The sequence below is a fragment of the Trachurus japonicus genome, chromosome 23, assembly GCF_045865225.1.
Source record: "Trachurus japonicus isolate A0001 chromosome 23, Traja_1.0".
In the NCBI taxonomy this organism is placed as follows: domain Eukaryota; kingdom Metazoa; phylum Chordata; class Actinopteri; order Carangiformes; family Carangidae; genus Trachurus; species Trachurus japonicus.
Window position 1 is genome coordinate 9,717,342 of NC_140929.1, and position 22,730 is coordinate 9,740,071.

Below are 22,730 nucleotides of genomic sequence, written 5' to 3' on the forward strand. Positions count from 1 at the left end.
TTACTAGCTGACAAGAGTACAGTATGTTCAAACATCTGTAATGTGGCTTATTATTACCAGATGACAAGAAAACACTACTTTCATCACAGACACCGGATAAAGTGTCTAGTTAATGTGAGAATGATTGATGACTTTGAAAAGTGCCCGTGAAAGTTGAATCTGTTTAGAGCCAGACTGCTTTTAAGTGGATTATTTCAAAATACAACTGCAGCTGCTCAGACGCCTTACGAAATGTCTGGAGTGATAAAAAGCATTAATATGTGTAAATATCACTTATGGAGAGGAAATTTTCTAAATATTTTAAATGTCTCCGAGCCAATCCCACGCAGCCTTAGCACGCAGGTCTTTGTCAACATTTTCTATCATTAATATTCTCAGATAATATATGTTTCCTATATGTAAGCACAAGTCAAGGTTTCTCACCTGCTGTTTCTCAATACATTTTACCTGTGCCTCCTCTTGACCTTGTTCGCCAGAAATCCACTGCCCTACAGTAATTGCATTAATGCTGTAGTTCCTGCAGTATCGTCCAGTGAATATCTGCTCACATCATTGATAATATGCACGTTCTCGGTCATTACATCCATCAAAAACTGCTACTTTTTCCATTAGTATTTTTATTTTGTTCAGGACACCTTAGCTGGAGCCCCTGCTCCGGAAAAAAGAGGAACACCTTTGTTGCTGATATATTAAGTCTGAGCTATGGTAAGTGCTTGTGCCTTTAAGTGATGAGAGTTTTTTTTATACAGCATTTATATACAGCGTCTATACATACAACATTCACACCAACATGGGTGCTGTGGGCATGCTAGTCCACATGCACCCTCCAATTTTCTTTACTCTTGAAAATAAAACAAAAAAAAAGAAAAAAAGAAAAGAAATAAAGGGCAGGGAAACAATGAGAGACATACGTACATACACGCATTAACAAGAGATTCCAGAAAGCACCAGGTTCAAGTTGAAAGGAAAAAAAAATAAGAGCATGCATATAAATCTTTGGGAGTGGCTTCTGTTTAAAACATACATGGTTTATTCTACATTTTTTAGAAGCTATTTTCACCTTGTTTTTTTTTTCTTGTTTTTTTTAATGGAACAACATACACGAGAGAAACAGGGGATGGAATGTGATGACGAGAAACTAAAATCAACACTGAAGTAAGCACAAGAAATTACAATATGATAGAAGTCACTGTTGCGTTTTTTTTTTTTTTATATCTCTACTTGGATTGAGTACAATACAAATAGAAACTCGGAGATCGTTCATGGAGTGCAGCGTGGTAATGTTACACTCTGAATGCTATTCCTAGTTACACAGGTAATATCTAGTACATTCTACTTTACCAGTTGTTACAGGTATTGTGAAACACAAGTTAAGCCCTTGCCGCCTGCTCTACAGGCCAGCGTTCTCACATGTCATACGATGGATCAACGGGATTCAGAACAGTTTTCCACTGAGTGAGATTTCAAATTTCTTTTTTTTTTTTTTTTGGTTAGCGTTCACTTCTGAATTTCAATGTGTCCACTGAATGAAATGCACATATTATACACAATAATATGTTACAGCATGAACGGTACAACAACATATTTGCAATGTTAATGCTTGCTAAACTGGTCTTATGAATGATGAGCTGTGTGTGAGAGCATCACCATAGTATGCTTGTATAGTATGGTTGCTGTAAGCTGTATGTGTGTGTGTGAGTGTATGTATGTGTGTGTGTACTGTATGTGTGTTTGCTTAGGTTGCACCAACCTCGAAGCTAAATAATGAAAATGATATGTCGTGTTTGAGGTCCATGTCCACGGGAGTTTTGAAATGAGTGCGTGGATTAATGACATCATCGTTTGTGGGGGGAGGCAGTGTTGGTGAGGGGAGGGATCAGTGTTTGGTAACGGGATGGGGCGGGGGCAGGGCTGTGGTCAAACACGCACGCTTACAAAACGTTCACACACTCATTTACAAACACACACTTCCTTTGCAGAGGTGCTCGGGACTCTCTACTTCTTCCTGTAGTTGCCGAGCTGGATGGCGGAGCGGTCGAAGACGCAGCGGAAGGTGATCGGCTGGACTTCCCAGTAAGGCACGGGGTTGCTGAACAGGCTGATGCCAGAGTACATGGCCTTCTTGGTGTTGAAGCCAGGAGGACAGAAGTCCTCTGTTCCTACAGCAGCAATCTTGTTGACATGGAGGTAGACCACCTAGAGAAGGGATTAAAATAATAACAACCTTCGGTCACCGGCTAGGATGTGGATGGCAATGATTTAGATTTTCCAAAATAAAGCAGATAAAGAGGATAATAATAAGTCACCAAATGAATAATAACAGCTCAAGAAAGCCAGATAGTTTTTCTGTCTTCAGCTTGTTTAACTAAAAACAGTGAAGGAAAGACAAAAATATTTCCTGTGTGATTATACTCCAAAATACCAAAGAGCTGTGCAGCTTGAAACATAAGAACAAGCAAAGAGTGAAACATAAAAACAGCGTGCAGCTAAACGCCGTGTTTGGAGAACAGTGGCCTTCGTCATGCAGCAGTGAGAGTGACGGTGAAGAAATCCTAGAAATAAGAACAGAAGGATGGACATGCTGCTGTCTCACTGTCTCACTGGGACTGACAATATAAGACTAATTACAGAGGTCAAAGCCACTAGATCCCACAACAGCAAACTATACATGAGGAATGATGACAATGAGTTACACAGAAAAGAGCAGGTAAGAAACAGAGATATAAAAAGTCTTTTTGGATATGTAATTCCGAAAATAAAAACCTGAGCACTATACTACTATAATTAATTAATAATAAAAACATCCTGGATTGAAAACATTGGCTATACCCATATTAACCATTTTTCTTTTCTAGGAGAATCAGTTTCTTCAGTGTCCTAGTCTGTATTCGGATAAATCTTTGTTTTCTGATGGGAGTTCAAAGTATTTCTGGGTCATATCTTTCCACAGTTTGTTTTGTTATGTCTGCTCAAGGCCGAAGCCAGTAAACCCTGGGTGTTCACAAAATAACTGCGAAAAGATGGTTCAATCAACATATAATCCCAACCTACTACAGGAAATGACCACAAACAGCTCCATGGGATCGATGCAGCAGTTACTCAGGCTTGACAAGCCTGATGAATATAAAATAAACTGTAGCCAAACTAAAGCTGAGGAGCCTGGAATCAGGTCTGTTTACACCCCCACACACACACCTCCAAGCACTGTAATACTATAGCATGACTGGCTACCAACACTTGTCTCAATAAACAAACTAAACGAATCCATGTGACTTTTGTTATGGAAGTCTTGGATGAGTTATACTCGGGCAGTGTGATCCTAAACAAAACAAATGCAAAAATGCAACAAAGGAAACTTTTCAGTATGGTTTCGATCAGAGGAAACGAGCTGTGTGTGATCACACCATGAGAAAACAAGTAACACAACTATAAGGCTCAGGCAGAGTTAATTTGCTGGAACTAAATGTTTGCAATAACAACCCCCCCCCTCGTCTGTGATCATGCTGTGTATTCACACCGTACCTGGATGTACTTGTGCTCGGGCAGACCAGGGGGCACGCTGGTCAGAGCGTTGTTGTCGAGGTGCAGCTCTCGCAGGTGGGGGACGTTCACCAGTGTGCCGTTTTCCACAGAGCTGATCTCATTGTAGCTCAGGCCCAGTCTGCAAGAACAAACAGATAGCAAGTCGATGAGATACTGTGGCGTGCAGGTGTGCAGAAATACAAAGACAGAGCAGAACCAACTGCATGAATGGAGAAAATTGAGATAGTTACATCAGCGTTTGGCAAAATTACAGCCAGTAAAATGGCTAAAAAGAACAACAAGAAAACTAAATATTAACATTCTCTACTCATGCTGCAATAAAGTCCTCTTTGTTCTAGGTTGGTATGTCATCTTTGGCACAATCTGAACAGTGTAACCAATTTAATGAGCAAACCAGTCATTTGGATTATCCAAAAACTCCTGTTTAGGTCTTAGGTTTTGTTCTATAGTAAATCAAACAAATGGTGATGCCAGAACCAGACTTGCAAGTGAAGCCGATGCACGTCAAAGAAATGAAAACACGAGACGGCATGACAAATTGTCAGACAACATAAACAAGACAAGAAGTAAAATGCATGCTCTAATTCTTAAAGCAAGACTATGAAACTTTTGAAAGATGAAATAAAGCAGCGTTATGTAAGATACAAGCTTACATAATGCAACTTTCTTATACAAAGTTGGTCTGGAACAACCATTAGTGCCACAAAGGCCACTGTTTGGTAAAAGTTAGATTAAAACCTGAGGTTAAAAAAAATAAAAAAGATCAAGACTATATAAGAAAATAATAATTTTCATTACTTAGCCAGGTTCTTCAGGCCTTTGAGGCTGTCGGCTGTCACCTTGGTGATCTTGTTTCCATCCAGGTGCAGCTCAGAGAGAGAGCTGGGCAGACCTGACAGGACAACCCATAAGACACCATCAGTAACAATGTGATAACTCAAGACATACACCTTTATGCCTCGGTGGCTTATGAGACATTATGAAACCAGTTGCAATAGTTACAAAGGAGTGTCTCTTTCCAAAGTCTGTCAAACCAAATTATTTTGCAAATACATCTCATTACATGTATCATTTCACTAAATACACCTCACATGAAATATGAGGGTTAGTTTTGCAGTTGGTGTGTTTTTTCACTTTCACCCCATTGTTTGACTGTGGACTCAAATCCAACTGTGCATTCTTTTGATAGAAGATGGTTATTTCTGGCTCAGACTGACTGGATAAAACTCAGATTAAGCCAAATCCCCTCATTTAAGGAGGTATTTGTGGAAAAATATATCATTGTCGTACCTTTGGGGATCTCTGTGATGTTGGTGTCTGCAATGCGAATGTAAGAGACCCTCTTCAGGTCGACAAAAGCACTGGCTTCAACCCCGGCGCTCTTCAGAGGGTTGGACCCGAGCTCTGGAAAAAAAAAAAAAAAGGAAAAGAATGAATAGATCCCAGAAATAAAGAAATAAAGAAAGCAGAACATCAGCAGTGGATCACGGCTGTTAACTCCCCTTCTGGTGTGTTACGGGAACATAGAGCTGAGTCATGAGTAAACAAAGTCTTGGGCAACAAAATGGCTTGTGTTTGCAACGCAGCCTTTCTCAATGCCAAATTTCCCGATTTGTCAGGGTGGGTTCATAATTCTCAAATCATTGCATTTTTAAATGACTGATCACATTTTCTGCTTTAGAAATAATAGAATGACATTTTTTAAAATCTTTTTTTTTTTTTTTTTTTTTACTTCTTGGAGCAAGAAGCTTTATAAGTCTGAGCCCCTTTTCCACATGAAAACGAATCCCATTGATCATTTCCACACATGTACCCTCCAGGTCGATATATTAAATTACTGTATGGCTAAGTTTACATACTCCACAGTTAACATGTTTACATGATTGTTGAGGCTGCACCATTATGTGTCTGGAAAAATATGCAAATTATTAAAGTCTATCTACTGCATGCTTTTATTCATCTCATTGACACAAATCAAGTTATTCACAGAGCAGTCTGGTCAATGAATGAACAAAGGCTGAATGAGGATCTTTAGATCATTGTCCAAACAATGTAGAAGCGTTTCCCAAGAAAGTCCTGTCCTGATAAGTCTGTGCCTCTATTCAACCAAATGCTTCCAGGGAAAGGAGCCTTAGCCCAAGCCTTAACCCCTAAGTCAAAGACTAAGGAGTAAGGAACTCAGACTCTCTCTTGCACATTCCCATTTCTGCCTCCACCACAACTGAAGACCCAAGAAGTCAAAATGAAAAACAAATTAGGCCTGTACATGCACATTCAAAGTAAAAGAGAAAGCTGTAGGGGCCAAAAATGGAGCAAACATTAAGACACAAACAAACAGCCTGAGTGCTGCAGGGCTCCAATTTTCACTTAGTTACTGCACCAAGATCCTGGTGATGTTTTGAGCACTGCTGCTCTTCATTACACAGAGGTCAGAGTGTTTTGATCCGGGTTTACGGCGCAATAAATAAGTGAAAATTGGAGCCCTGTTGTGTCTGAACTATTTGTTTGTTACTGAAAATTTGGGATGCAATTTGTGTGAGTCAATGTGTTGTTTTCTTTAGTATAGCCTACTATTTCTTGACTTGGATTTTTCATGATTGTTGCAAAAGAGAGATAAAGAAGGAAGGAAAGGCTGAAAATGTCTGAGGAGGGAGGTGTTATTCTGAGGAATTAACAACAGGAAAACTATATTTAGACCCTGGTTGAAACAAAGATAAAGTTCCTTAAAAGGTTCTGGCCAAGTTGGCAAAATGATTGCGGTGGAAACAAATGATGCAATTAATTTGGGCCGTACCTGAACCAAGCTAAGAGACAAAACAGTCTGAGAGATTGAGAGTCACTACTGCTGCCATCCACAACCTTGGAAGATGTGACCTACTGCTGGAAAATATGTAGGCTACCATCCTCTGCCATTCCTCTTGTGAAATCCAAATAAATATTCCCATTCTTAAACAAATGAAGAAGTGTTTTACGTGTCATACCCATGACGATGATGTGGGCCATGCCCTGGAAGGAGGACTTCTTGATCTTGGTGATCTCGTTCTCGTGGATGCGCAGCTCCTGCAGGCTCTTGGGCATGTTGGCCGGCACGTCCTTCAGCATGTTCTTAGACAGGTAGAGGCGCTGCAGCTTGGTCAGCGGGGTGAGGGCCTTGGCATGGATGACGGTGATTTTGTTGTTGACCAGGATCAGAGCCTATATAAGGAGACATACCAGGGAGATGAGAGACTGGTATTGAATGTTAACACAGTAGAGGTTTTACCACTGTCTCCACATGGCTGTGGGTTAGTGAAAAGGCAAAAATAAATTCAAAGAATTCAGTCTGGCATGACACACTTAATGCATCAATTGAGTGGAGTTAATACTTGTATTAGTTTACAGAAGCTTTTTCAAATCCAGTCTGTTCTTGGTTAAATTCACATTAGTATGGAATTTGAACTTTATTTGAGACTTTACACAATAGTGGCTCTCACTGCTCTCCCACTCAGAAAACATCCATAAATACAGATGCACCACTGTGAGAAAAATCTGTAGCTACTTTCCAGATGAGACTCAACAAAAACAAGGGGATCTGAGCTCAACAGCAGCTGTTAGATTCTTTAACGTGGTGCTGCTCAAGGCCGCTATGAGTTATCCCTTATGCATTTTTCAGAGGAATCTCCCTCTTGCTGGTCCGTTCTTGCGCAAGCAGACATACGAGTCAACTTGAGGTATGAGGTCCAGTCCCCTCGAGAGGCCATTTACATCGGAGTGAAACAGCTACGGCCGTCAGACAGAAGTATTTATGACGAGCAAGTGTGTGTTCGGAGGTGTGAGGCTGTGAGACTGGAAGGGCCAACGGGTGAATAGTTTCCATGCACCTGGTGAATGGGGGGAGTGGTGGTGCTGGGATCCACTGTTTCCGTGTGGAAGAGGTGGTAGGGGAGGAGTGTTATTGGTGGCTAGATGGAGGAGGAGGAGGTAAAGACAGAAAGATTGGGAGGAAGGTGGTGTGGGGCCCCAATTACTTTACTACTGTAAATTGTTTGACAATGTTTTGGCAGCACACTTATCAATGTTGAATGATAACTGGTGTAACTTCTACCGTGCCAACATCCTGGGATCACTGTTTTTTCTCTTGTTGCATCTGCACTGACAGCACAAATACAATCCAACGAATGTTTCCCCATGGGGATCATCAGGTTTTCATAGCAAAAAGAGGGGTTGCGGTTAGTGTAACGGACGGTTACATAAGAACACCCATTACATAACTTAAGGGATAATACACAGTGTGAACACACATGCAGCTCTGCAGTTGGAGGAAAAATGTCTCTTACGTGCAGTCCTTTGAGATTCTTGAAGTCGCCCTCCTTGATCTCAGTAATCTTGTTGTTCTGCAGGTCAAGCAGGGTGGTGTCATCGGGGATGTCCTCAGGGACAGCCTTCAGACCTGATGGAGACATTGAATGAGACATTGTTTAATTAGATTAAGCCTACATCCAAACACAATATGGCAGAACTTCATTCAGGTGATGTTCATTGACCTCAGCAGGAAGTCTCTACAGAGTGGCTACTTCCTGGTCTCCTTGAAAATGCTGTGTTTTATAGCTTTTGTATGACTCTTTGCTAACAAATCACTGTCTTTTTTTAAAACACTGAATGTAAGCTTAAACACAGAAGTAAATAAAATCAGGAAATCAATTTATAGCCAATGACTGGATCGTTTAAGCTTGAGATTTTGGGCTATACTTGCTTTATTGGCTTTACAGCTAGCTAGCGCAAACTCACGCAAACCTGTGAGTCACACCTTCATCTTTTGGTTGACTCATTAAAAACCATGGGAAATGGTCTTAAATATTCACACAATAGCTGGATTCATAATATGAGAGAACTGAGATTTTAGTAACACATTGCAGGCAAAAAGTCAGCAGTGGCTAAGCTAATGACTCTCCCACTGCTGTTAGCGGGCAGGGGTTAGTTAAGAGACTGTGAATCAAGTCTGGTGAACGTTACGTCTCATTAAGTTTCTTATGAGCAGTTGGGTTCTGCATGAACTCAAACATTTCAGCCAATTAAAGTCAAAACTGTTTCACTTAAGACTTATTTTCTGCATTTCTGTTTTGTTGAGTTTGAAGTATACGGGTAAACCTTACTGGCGGAAAAAAGATGATGTCACACATTTCCATGCGCTAATCAGAGTTTTAACCAAAATCTGATGACAAGTTGTTTGGTTGTTTGCTTTTGTTGCTCCAACCAGATCCCACCACACCCACACAGACCTGATTAGGCAGATTTTCTAACTTTATGAGTTCATGTGTTAAACTTTTAAAAGTCACTAAGGGTGTTTTCCTCTGAACTCAAACTGACAGTTCATTACTTAAGTTAATGCTATAGAGAAACACTGTGCTGTAGCTTTCAGGGGCTGTTATGAGCTGCACATACAGAAGCAAACCTGGAGGAACAGGAAACAGTATTGGGGTTTAGGGTAAAGAAATAACACGGTATGCTTTGTCAACGTAGCACGCTACATAAAGTCTCAATGACAGGGACTTGTGCAGTGGGTTTTATGGTGACATTCCAAAGGGACCAAATAACTATTTGATGTGCTCTGGCACACATGGTGGAAATGGACCTTAAAACAAATTTCCTTTGGAGTAAGTAAGCGACTGCATACCTGGACACTGAGCTCACACACTAAAACGTTTTGCTTGGACTTTAGTTTGGCACGTCACGTCATGTGTGACATAGAAAATGGCATCTGTAGTGAAAGACTGTTGAGTTGAGTGGACTGTTGAAAAAAAAAAGAAAAAGAGGAAAATAGGCCCATGAGCAAAGACAGCTGGGAGTTATTGTGTGTGCCCGACCCCGTACGCATCCGTGGTTACACAAAAAGTACACAGGGATTCATAATGTGCAGTTTACATTTCAGAGTAAGAGGCGTAGAATAAACTGTTTAACAAAGAAGCTTACTCTCTGTATCTCCAGTCTGTATACGTATGTCTGGACGCATTTTGCCCTAAAAGCTTGTGACGACTCCTGTTCACCTCACCCAAACATTACTTCCAGCTACGTTTGCTTTTCTGTCAGCTTTTCCAACTCGGCAGTGGATGACCCACAAACCATCACAGCTGTTTGTGGTCACCGCCATCATTACAGCACCACTCTGCTTACCTCCATACTTGCACACACATTCTTTTTTATTGTTCCTCTGCTCTCATAGTCGAGACTTTCTCAGCCTTTGCTGCTTCAGAGTCGAGCCCTCCCTTTTAATTTGTACTCCATCTTTATGGACATGCAAACCAAATAGCTGGAAAAACCTTCTACTGTGGCTAGAAAAAGGTTACACAACTCAAATGAGTCGTGGAGTTTCTGTAGCATCACTGAGACATTAAGATGTCATCATGTTAAAATGTAAGGACGGTAATGGTTTTAGTTGAAAGTCTCGTTTATTTTACCCTTTTTTCTTTTTAAACTGGTTGAATTTATTTTTTCAAGAGAATGCCTGAAAACTAATTCCTTACTCATGTCACCAAAAATTTCACAATAATAATCTCACAAATACAACACACAGTCGAGATGGCATTTTCATTTTTCATATAAATATATTGATTAAATATAAACATAGATATTTCATGACTTTTTAAAATAACTAACTGATTAGGATCCGGTTACTTTGGATCATGTTCTGACACAAAATAAATAGTGTTAGACTAACAATCTTTGTAGTGATGATGACAAGAACATTACCAGACTAATATCACTATAAATAATCTGAATGTCATGTTCGGGTCAGCATTTCACTTTGCAGCTGATAGCCACTTGGCAGGAAGGAGTATGGAGACTTAAAGTCTCGCCCCCGCTGTTATGGTCACTTTTTATCTCCCCATTTTAAAACAAAGTAATTGGGATATCAAGTGAAAGATTGCTTTGGACCGGGCTCATTTCAGCACTTTCAAGCATTAATGACAGTGTTTATCTCCCGGCCTGGCGCTTGACCTGGTTGTGTCATCGAAGGTCTGATTGCTTCATGGGTTAGAATTAGTTTGGAGGTTTTTAATGGGTCATTTGGAGATGTGGCCACATAACTTACACAACAATCACTGCACATAAAATCTAATTTTTTATTCTAATGAGAGAATTTGCTGATTGTGTAAATGCCAAAGGTGAAATGTAATGTTTCAAACCAAGAACAAACGGCTGGTGTTTGAGTTTATCCATCAGCAAAAGCTCTTTGAACAAAACCATGCAATGTAATCACAACTCATTTAGACCTTAGGCTAAATTTTCTCTCCTGAATGTTTGAGCTGTCACCCTGCCAACTGCAAACTCACTGAGGAAAAAAATCCACATCTACAAAAGCTACAGAGTGCTTTGGGATGGTGAGCAGACTCTTTCTGCCTTGCCCAGACCTGTGTGTGTGTGTGTGAGTGCGTGCGTGTATGTCCAAATATATACATGTTTATTCCTGTGTGTGTCTTGAGTGTGTGTTTGCGTGCATGCCAGCAGGTCTGGGAAACAGATGGAGGCTTGGAGCCAACATTGCTGATGCAGAAGTTGAGAATGGAGCCATGGAGCTGCATCTCTGGGGAAAGTGCTGCTGCTGCTGCTGCTGCTGCTGCTGCTGCTGATGACTGGGGCCCCGGCTGCTGATGTAATGGAACGAGTCTTTTCCTGGACATCACTCTCTCCATCTGTCTGTGACTTTGACTGCCTGTCTGTCGCTCTCACTCCTCAGCCACCTGTCCATCTGGCTATGCCTGTCTGTCCCCTTACACCTTCTGTCATTGTATCCTTGAATCTGTAACTATCTTTCATTCCCATTGTCCCAAACCTACTGTAGCCGTCTTAAATGAAGCTCACTGAAACAAACTGGTTATCAACCGGACATGTCTGTCCTCTCCTCTCTTAAGGTTATCCATCCGTGTCACTCCCCCTCTCCTCTGTGTGTCTCCTTGAAACTTGTGCCCCTCCCTTTGCAAACAAAAGCAGAGCCAAAAAACGATCAAACCCAACTGCGTAGCGAAGCAGTTTTGTGTTATATATGAGAATAAATGAGGTCAGGGACTTTTCTGCGACAAAGTTTGTGAGATTACTCAAGATTTTGTATACGTTATGCATCAGATTAGACAAACAGAGATGATGAACTCCAAATACTGAAGATGAAAACTGAATAAACTGTTGTGACTGCTCTGAAGCAAAGAGCCGACAAAGTAATTGTAGTCTAAATGAATGAGTGTTACATTGAGAAACAAGTTTAGGAACATTTGAGGAATGGGGATTTGTTCAGGACTTTCCAGACTGTATCCTTTAATCTTCACTGTTTGCCCAGAAACAACAAATACTGTAACTGTTACAGGAAGTGAAACAAGAGTCACATCTGTGAACATTTAACTTATCGACACTGGTGTCTTGTTCTCTGGGTGACTTCACAATAATGCGTAACTTAATACACCCCTCAAATGACCCCGTGGGTTTGGGTGGATTGGCGGAGACACAATAAAAGTACAGTAAAACTGGTGCAGACACCCGTCTGACCTCAGCCTCTGACCCGGCACAGTGAGCTCAGCTGTGTGGAATCCAGGCCAGTGCACCAAATGGTGGCGAGGACCGAGAAAATGGATGCAACAAGAGGCTTGTGCCAGTTTTCCTGACCTTTTAATGTAAATCAAGTCATACTGATTAATACCAGCCATTAGCGACCACATGTACCATGTACCAGTGTTTAGGTCTGATATGACTACTATGACCTACTTTGTTGGACATATAATTTTGTTGCTTTTCTTTGTTTTATATTCTTGTGACATTTGATATCTTTAAGTGTTTGACTGCTGCTTGGACACAAAGCTATTTGAAGACATCACTTTCTGACCCATGCAAAATGACTGATGGGAGAAAAATAACCATCAGTATTCCTGCCCTAACATTTCCAGGTGAAAAATAATCACGGAAAATTATGAAAAATAAAAAATATTGCCGTTAGATATTGAAGAATGCATCGCCTCACTGTCAGTTTGTGCATTTATAAATGTCGACTGGGTTTTTGTGGAAAATCTCTTTGCTTTCCTGACATGTGTGATGAGTCTTGGAGACTCTAATTCAAACATGTGCGTGTTTACTACTGAAATACCTTTATACACATTTTGCTAAACACCAGGGCTTGTATAGGATACTGACACCTGCTTCTTTGTATGCTGAAAGCTCAGCTTTCTCATGAGATTCAGTACGGTAGGAGACAAAATAAATAAAGTTTAAGCTGTTTTGGTTTAAGTTTATTTTAAATCATTGGGTTTAATTTTGCCTAAGGATCAGTGTGGTCAATGTTTAATTGACATTAAAATGCTGCTTGTTATAGGGATTAATAGTCTGAAAGACGAAGGAGAATCACACACATGTTGAGATAATGTCATGGGTCAGGTTTGTCTTTCCTATTATTTCATAATAAAATCTGCAAGTCTCTCATTCGAGATCACATAAATACAATTCTTATTAGGGATCAATGCTCTACAGTTATGGATGTTGTATTTTCGCTGATGGTAGAATATTCTCACCTGTAACCCTAAGGAGGATGCATTGGTAACAAAAAATGAATGAGGTGACACACTACTGTACCACATGAGTGACTGAATGGTGGTGTCTTGTCTTACCGAGGTCAGAGCACTGGATGACACGAAGGTGGCACTGGCATCTGAATGGGCACTTGGGTCCAACGGGCATGACAGGGAAAGTCTCTTCTGGCAATTCAGGCAGAGCCGATCCTCCCTCGTCCTCCATCATGAAGTCTAGGAAGCCCGACTGGCGAAAGGGCAGCGCCCAGCAGGCAGTGACCAGGAGCAGAGAGAGACAGGCCGACCTCATGGTGCTGCTAGCAGGAAGCCTGGAGGACGAGAGGACACAGTTCAAAGGTTTGGGTGGATACACTTTGAAAACAGTCTGTCTATGATTACTTTTTAAATGACTCCGTATAACTATCTGTTTCTGATTTAATGTTATAATCGGAGGGAAAGTAGGCAAAGAGAAGAGGGAAAATAGATTTTCAGCGTGGCAGCGATTCAAAGGCAGAGAGACTGACGCTGCTGTGTGAGAAACAAACTGAACAAGCGACACTGATTGAAGTCCATCGAGGCAAAGGTCAGAGGTGAGAGGTGGAGGTTTGGGGGCTTCTAGGTTAAACACTTGGGTGTAACAGTTTAGTGGGGTTGGCCAAATAAGCTATTTAACTGGTTGTTTTTTAGCACAAGGTGAAAGGTGACAGGAGGAGGTGTTGGTGCGAAGCCAAAACGAGTAAATCACAAAGTATTACTTTGTCAGAAGAGACAAGCCTGAGGGATAATGTTCATGTTATGAAGGAACAGAGCAAACAAAAACACTCCATTACTGGAAACTGCAATTTGGGTATGCAAAACAATTATTCTCAAACCTTTCTTTATAAACTATACACACTCAATTTAAACCATTTATCCACTGTTTTTCAGCTAATTCACCCATTAGCCTACTGTTAGCTAGCTTTATCAAGTTTTATCACTTTAAGCTGCCTATTTTGATTACTATTTTTTTTTAATCTACGTCACTATGTAACTTTAGGGACCCATTTCCCCATTTATCAACAGTTATCACTTTAATATATCCATTATTATAACCAATATTTTTTAGGTGTTTTGCTATTAGCTACTTTAAGCTAACAATTTTAACAATGATCATCTTAGCTGTTTAGTTTGTTTGACTCCTATCTTTTTTTTTTTTTTTTTTAGCTCTCTCATCCTGTCTTGATTTCATTTAGCTAATAATTTAATAATGTATCATTTTGTTAGTTTCAGCTGCCTATTTTAACCATTGCCCAATTGTTTATCCATAGCCTTTCTTTAGTTATAGCTTTTTTTCCTGGTAGTTTTTACACACTTTTCAATCACTGCATGTTTTCATGTTACAACTGACAATGTAGGCTACTGTTCATTTATATTTTATTGGTTATAACTTTCCTCTTGTCTGTTGAGCTACTCTGCTGTCTGGCCATGTCAGCTGTGGGAACAGTAGAAGTATCCCAGGTTAAGAATCACGGTAGGCTACTACATAATTTATCACCAGCAGCATTTCCTTTTTTCTTTCAAAACGATGATCTATGTAATTCACTTTTACAACAGAGGAAGCAACAGCACTGGCTACCGAATAAGCAACATCTGCATTAGCTTTTACTGTAAGACACAGGGGACGTTTCATGGCTTCCATTGAAAACTGCTCGACAATATTTTCTACTCCAAAGTAATGAATCACAATTGGTGAACTGTTTGCCAAGTACTTCATGGTGTCAGAGTATGTGTCACAAAGTTCAACAAAAGCTAAAAGCAAAGCATCCGGAGTCACTGGGAGAATCCTGCTTCCTTTAAGTATCTATTTCTAAACACAACCACAACCCCATTGATACACACACATACACACATATAACACTGTAACTCAAATCCAATGTGGACGTCCACACAGACTCCCTGAACTTTTACTCAGACACACATACACACACAAACACACACGTCTCAAAAACCTAGCAATCTGCTTGTCATGCATAAAGCCAAAAGTTGCTCCTTCCCTCTTGGTGCCACAATAATTGAAGGGCGGATTTGAGCCGCAGCTGCTAACAAATGATTGGGGAGCAGCTGGTCTGCAGCAGACCTTGACCTGAACATCATGACCAGTTTGATGAAACTGACCCAAAACCATCAGTAACTGTTGTCCAGAGCTGAAAGTGACTCTGGGCTGACTTTATATGACCTGTGTGCATATGTATGGTACTTATATGCCGACTCTTTGTCTTACTTTTTGTCATTTGTGTGCGAATTAGCTTTCAGGTGTATTAAATGCAGGTGTACATGATGTATACTGAAAAGCAATTAAAGCAAAGTTAAAACCCTTGTGCTCTAGAAGAATAAGAAAGATGCGCTGATGTGGTTTTATCCAGGTTAGGGTTACATCAGGTCACAGGGATCACGGCTGAGAGCGACTCTCAACACGAGCTGTAATTATAGCTCTTGTCCACAAGACAGTCGCCGCTTTGACACACTGTACAGCCTCAGTCCAGTGGTTACAGTGCTTGCATACAGTATGAACAAACTTGAAATCACTTCTGTTCAGAGGAGACCGGTGTTGGATGGGATCTACAGTATCTGCCTCTTAATGTTTCTTGCTTTTTTTCTTTCTTTTTTTTACTCTTGCTTGTTGCTATGAAGTGGAAAAAGCTGAAAAACACTCAAAAAGGGTGATTTCATAAGTCGGCACTCGAAGCCGGGAATTGTGTCACATCGATGTTTAATGCAGTTTTTCCACTTGGAAACATGGAGCAGGCTATGTACTGTAACAGGAGGTGGTGAAACAAAGAGCCCCGGTCTGAACGCACAATAGATCCAGAGGACATGTTGTTCTAGTCATCGACACACTGAGTAATCTTGGCTGTGTCAGGCTCTCTTATCTAAGCACAGCTCAAAGCCCAATCCAACGAAAACCATGTCTGCAGACTTGGCAGGAATGTTCTGCCGTCTTCTTTGGATTTAGGGATGTTAACGCACTCATGGGTCAAACATTGTGAATGCATTTGAAGGTTTATTCTATTCTGTTTAGATGCCAGATGGGTTGGGCTTTGTCTTGTAGAGCGATACACTCATTGCCAGAACTGGAAAGTATTTGAAAAGTGAGTTTATCAAACTTTTCACGGAGGTTCTGATGTAACATCTGGTGCATCTTGCAGGCTGAAACATCTATGAAGCTGTTGTACGAGCTCTGTTTGCGGAGACATGCGAGGTTTCAGCACAAATTACTGAACCTTATCTCCCTGCTCTGACCCATGCTCCAAAAGCACATAAACAGATATGAATGCACATGTTCATTGTCGCAAGATTTCAGGCCACCCTCCATGTGTCCTGCCATCAATCCATCAACCTGTCTATAAACATTTCTGCAGCTTTTAATGTGAGCCAGACAGGGAAGATGAAGAAGAAAAAAAAAGAAGAAGGCAATCTCAGACTAAGACCCTTTAATGGCTGCATCTTTTCTGCAAAGTCAAGAATGACTGCTACTCTGTGAGTCATAATCGGACACAGGAGTTGCTGATGAGAATAAAACAAGATTTTGAAATACAACCAGGAAAAAGGAATTCAAGAGATTTACAGGGATTATTGTTTGCAATATTAACTAACAGTTTGTAATTGCTGCTGCAGAGTAAACTGTGAGTGCTTCTACTATGACAGAGTGGAGTGGATTTGGGACTGGAGGGCTGTACATCATGGAAATACAAGGCTTTGCATCAACATTAGAGTGATGAAATAATGTGGAAATGGTCATCCAAGGTTTGTCTGTGAACATAAAGGTCACTCCAAATTGAAAACACAGAACAAGTAATTACAGCTAAACACAACCTTTTTTTTTTCTTTTTTTTGAACATTTAGATTCAAGGCCTTTCAGAGGTTTCCCAGCAGGGATGAACCTCTGAAGAAGATGCATGAGACAACCTGCTGTGCCCCAGGCATCAGTTCTTTCATTACCAGTCTGCTCAGATGTGCCCACAGGCCCTGCAGGATGGCCGGCTCTGCAAGGATGCTCCCACTTCCATGTGCATACACGCACACACCCACACACACACACACACAGACCTGAAGAATCTACTGAAGACACGACACAGGCTCCTCAAACAACACACAACCCAGAAGGCTGTCAACACAGCGTGCTGGAACATGACTTGACCATGTAAGCTGGTATCAGCTTTTCAAATCCCTTCAAAGCAGATGCAGCTTTCTGCTGTGAGATAAAAGCCATTCACCTTATCATTTTCAGTTTCACAGGAGAGTCCTGGTGATCACACCAAGCTGGAAATGAAACCCCGCTGTTATAAAAGGTCTCAGCTTTCTTCCCTGTAGCTTAGAAAATATGATCTGACTTTGGTTTCTTCTTTTTTTAAACTGCGCTGTTGAGATGAAACTTTAACATTATGTGGTGATGTAATGTTCCCAGCCTCGCTTGATATTGATTGATGCAGTGGGTTTGATATCTGGCCATGAGGGATCTCCAAAACATCTGTATTATCTGCATGAATGCGTGCATGAATATTCACAAAGAGAGTCATCAGCATTGGACTGAGAGTTCTTTCCATAATGTTTCACTTCAGTGTGGCTTCACTCGAACATGTCCAGCAGCACGTCGTAGCACGGCTATAGCCAGTTTTATTTGATGAAAATAGGACAGGCTTTATTCACGAGAACTAGACTGACACTAATCAGTGCAAATGTGGCAATAATTGGCACAAAATCAAGTTTCCTACTAATGGACCTCGAAGAACTATACACAAGAAAAGTTGTAATGTAAAACCTTCAAACAAATGAAACAATCTGACACAAAAAAGATAAAGATTCAGTCTTCAGTGTCTCACATACTATACTTTGGACCAAATTTGGATGCAGTAATTTTTGCATGGGGATATATTGGAAAGCCATTCAGTGACTGGTGAATCAGGAAAAAGATTACAGTAACTTTGCACATAGAGTAAAGCTGCACTGAGGTAAAGGTTCAAGGCTTTCTAAAGAATTTGAAAAAGCTTTGAATGGTCAGCAGATGCCTGTTGAAGGCCTGCACATGGAGGTACTGTATGGTAGGAAGGTAGAGAAAAAAAAAAGCAGAAGTGATAAGCACAGGCAGCTGCGATAAGGTTTAGTCAGTGTTTTCAAAAGATTTACAGTTGTGGTAAACGGTAAACTGACTATCTCTATCTTCGTTTATCGTGCTTCGGAAACCTGCTATTCATCAACCCATGTCCTCTTTCAAGAAGAAAGAGGCGGAGGTTGACATTTCCTGTGGCGGCGGCATCCTTGTCAGTTCTCCTGTCTCCCTCTTTTGTCTCATCCCTCTCCCTCCCTCCCTCCCTTTTCCCCACTTTTCCTCCCCAAGTCTGGCCCCAGCATTACTAATGATTCCCAGACAGGAAGCAGAGCTCGCATGAGGGAGTAAAGTAATTTTCCCTCCTTTTGCTTTGTCACTTTCTCTTCTTTGTCGCAGCCCTTTCATTGAAACTTCCAAGCTTAGGGAATCAATGAGACACCCGTGGAACGATCGCCACCTCAGCTGAAGTCAGGGAATCGATCAGATGCCTGCAGCGTGGAGGAGACAGATTGGAGCACTGAGCAGCATGGTGTTTGGATTTCCCCCCAAACCAAACTATGTTGCAATGAAGAAAACAATATAAGACAAACACCAACTCCCATCCCACCCTGCACCCATCCTCTATCTCCCATCCCCCTCCCCATCTGACTCTCCACAGGCCTGCGTCTGCCTCTGCAGAGCGTCTGTCAGCAATGAATCACTGGAAGGTATTTACAAGGCCACAGGACATTTAAAACACGTGTGGCCCTTTTAACCCATCAGCAAATGAATGCGAGCTCCCCTCCCACATGGTTGCACAAACACATATTCCCAGACACATACAAGGCCTGATTGATGACAAGGGCAAAATGTAAAAATTTGTGATTTTTATGAGGTCTTCCTTTGGCAGTGGTCAATATGTTCACTAAATGTCTGATATATGTGGGGGATTTTCGCAGTGAGAACATGTGCATTTGAAAATATGCAAAGACGTAGCCAACAAACAAAGTCAAAGCCAAAACATTCTTGTAATAAGACTTTGGCCAAATCAGTCGTGTCTGGAAAATAGCCATTCAAGCTCCCATGTCTCCCTGCATGGGAGGATGCTAACTTCAAGAATGCCCCAAACACTCACTTTGACCACTACAATCAGGATAATTCCCCCTGTGCAGCAAAAACACAAAGTGTCAGAGACATAACTGTTATTGAAAGATCAATTTAGGGTCTCTAAAGCATGCCCGATGTTTAGAGCCTTAGCATGAGAAAGCCAGCAAGTGGTTAAACCACATTTCAGCTGTTCCATGAGAAGAGCTGTCAGCCTGCCATCAACCTCAGTCCCATTATCAACAGTCTGGGCCGCGCTGCACAGACGTGGACGAACTGCCCAACCTTCTCTCCCTTTCTTCTCTTTCCATCTCCTCCTCCCATTTTAAGCTCTTTCCTTCCATCCTCGGCTTCCCTCCCATACCCTTATGGTATTCCTCTCTTTCTCTGTCTGACCCTTAAATTTTTGGCCAGAAAGATTGACATGTGGAACTTTCTGGTATTCCAGTGAGTGAAGGAGTGGAAAAAAAAAAACGTGTTCATGGCTGATATCCATTCAATTCCATTGTTCTATTGCTCTTTTTGACCCAGAGAGCTGAAGTCCAGATGGAAAAAATGAAACCCCTTGAGTGCAAACCTGGGCCTTGTCTCCTCCAATGCTTCCGTTCACTCATTCCTGGTTCGAATGCTAAACATCTGCTCGGTTCAACTCAAAAATATGAACTGGTGAAGTGCTTTTATTGCTCTATGAGTATTTTAGTGCAGTGCTTGTGCTTCTTTTAGCCTCTACTCTATTCTGAGTTCCACTTTTCATCCCATTTTGTCTCAATATGTTTCCCCTTGTTCAGTTTCCCTTCAGTCCACTCAGTGCAATTCAGAGCAGATGAGCCTTATTAGCCTTTTTTCCCTGCTGGCAAAAAGGATGCAATGAGTTAGCTGGGAGTTGTGTGGTGGCTTGCCGGGAAGCCTTCAGACCTCTCTTTGATAGAGGAAGCCGTACCATTACGGGATTAATGGCTCTGTGCGTTGCCAGGTACAGCTTTTTTTTCATCTCCTCTTCAAAGCCTCTCACTTTAAGTTGCCCCTAGCAATTTGGGTCCTGTTCTGCTCCTGTGAAAACACAGAGGCAAACGCCACGGCGTGCACAAAGAAGGTTCATACACTGAGAAGTAACAGAGCAGACAGATAAGAGATTGGGGTTAAAGCAGTCGTGTTGTAGTCTGAAATGAACTGCTGGAGTGTGAGCACCAGAAACAACTTTTCCAATCACAGTCTTGACAAGCAGTAATGGGCTGAATCAACACAAAGAAATCCTCATTGTTGTTGCTGTGTGTGTGTTTTTTTCCTGCCCTCATTTTCTTTCTTAGACTACCCAATCGCCACAGGGAGGAGAGAGAGAGAAAAATTATGACAGAAACAAATTAATGCAAAAAAAGAGAGAAAAAAGTAATCTTTTCTCCTGATGTTGGCAATTGAAACAAGAAAATTCCCTGCCTTCCCTTCACTCAGCAACTCTGAATCTAACTTCCATATGGGTTACATCCAAACAACCAACAGAGATGTGTCCAAAAAAGAAACACATTAAAAAACTGCAAACTGCAAACTTTAAATGCAAACTGCTGAAAATATCACATTGCACTCGACTTTGTGGTGGATACTTTGGAGATTAACAGCGTGCCAGAAGAATAAGGCTTTTTGGCAGAGGAGTGAGGTACCAGCATCAACAGCACCACCACCACACCCCCTTCCCTAGCCGCTGCTCTTTTCACTGAGCTGTATGAAGATTGGACTGGAAATGATTAAAGGTCTCTCATCACAAAGCCAAGAGTGCTGTGGGAACAAGACCTGGCAACATATCGGGAATATACACAACACAACACACACATAGAGACACACAAAGGCAGCAGCAAAGAGATGCAGAAGCAACTTTATGTATGAAAAGGTGAAACAAACATACTTCAAGCCATTTTGCTAAAAAGACAGACAGACAGACAGACAGACACAGCACAAACATGACTACATTTCATAAAATAAAATAACATCATCAGCAAATAATATGACTTTTGAATTACGGGTAATAGATTTAGCAAAGATGGCAGTTATGCAGAAAGTCATAATCCAGCTAAAACTGAGCTACAATCTAAAGACTTCTCTTTCTCTCTCTAAAAAAAATCCAAAGTGAAAGCTAACTCCTATTATATTCCTAATCTCATTTCACCCATTCATAAACCTACTTTTCTCCTCTCCCAGAGTCAAAGGATTAACCTACCTGTTCTCAGTGAAAGCAAGGCAAACAGAGTAGAAGTGGGCGAGATGAGCTTGACTCCCAAAATCCAGTCGAGTGGGGGGATGAGACTGTGGAGTGGCTGCGAGGGCCTATGGGGTAATTGGACTCGGAGCGCGTGCAGCCAAGATCAAGCAGGTGTGCTCTGTCACAACAAGGGGAGGAGAGAGAGAGGGCAAGAGAGGAAGAGAGACAGAGGAGAGAGAGGGGAGAGAGACAGAAGGAGGGAGGGGTCCGACCGCCGAGCTCCTCTCAGGACCGAAACAATTGGTGGAGAACTTCCCCCGTTCTCTCTGTGTGCTCCAAAAAACAGCTGGAAATGGAGAAGGGAGGACGAAGAAGAAGAAGAAGAAGAAAAAAAAAACAAGAGGGAGAGAGAAAGAGAGCGAGAGAGAGAGGGAGTGCAGGGAAAAAAAATAAGGAGACAGAAAAAAGGGAGTGAAAAGAGAAAAGAAGAAACAAGGAAAGAGAAGAAGGGGAAGAAGAAGAGAGAGAGAGGCAGTGATTCGGCTGGCAGACACCCTCACTGTGACATCTGGTAATGATAGGTCCTGCGTGGTGCTCAGCTGAGGACTCTGCACACAAACTCTCTCTTTCTCCCTCTTTCACACTCTGTCATTCATTCTCATTCAGACTCTACACCGACCGACTACCCCCGGGAAGAAACAAAAAACACCACACACACATACACACACACACACACATACACACACAATTTGTCACTCTCTCAACCCTTGTTTTTTTTAAAAACCCTATTGCCCTGTAGCCAGAGAAACCTTCACTACAGGCATCTGACTTCAGGCCCTTTGCTTTTATTTATTTATTTATTTTCCTGTCAGATCAATACTGTAACAACGTGAATCCTGTGATTGCATAGCTGATTTTTTTAAATGTTATTTTGCAAGAGTCTGCTGCACCTGTTGCATACTCATACTTACTGTAAAAGATTCATCATGTTGTGTAATTTCAATATGGCAATCAAAACCACAGATAAAAACTTGTATGTTACCCAATATGGCGACATAGAGTCACCACAGTGATGTCAAATCAGCAAAACAATGTGGCTAATAAGATATCAAGATATCTAGTTAATTCTTTATTTAGTTAGTTCTTTATTTTTGCACAATTTAAAAGAATACACATAAAACATGATAGGTAACAATGGAACAGTGCATGGAGAGGCAAAAAAACCCACGGTGGGCTTATGTGAAGCCTCCACCTTATAATAAGATTAATATTACAATTTAATGTACAAAAGCACATCTAGACT

General features: G+C 41.3%; 1 protein-coding gene across 1 annotated transcript; it reads right to left on the reverse strand.

Annotated features, from left to right (window-relative positions):
- Window positions 1-1,061: 1,061 nt before the first annotated feature.
- dcn (decorin) lies at window positions 1,062-21,561 on the reverse strand. The gene is made up of 8 exons (XM_085768918.1): window positions 21,446-21,561; window positions 13,167-13,396; window positions 7,860-7,972; window positions 6,525-6,738; window positions 4,834-4,947; window positions 4,342-4,435; window positions 3,523-3,661; window positions 1,062-2,196 (listed from the first exon to the last, which is right to left on the reverse strand). The coding sequence occupies exons 2-8, from the start codon at window positions 13,375-13,377 to the stop codon at window positions 1,996-1,998; spliced, it is 1,086 nt and encodes a 361-aa protein (XP_085625044.1). The 5' UTR covers window positions 13,378-13,396; window positions 21,446-21,561; the 3' UTR covers window positions 1,062-1,995.
- Between the last annotated feature and the right edge of the window lie 1,169 nt (window positions 21,562-22,730).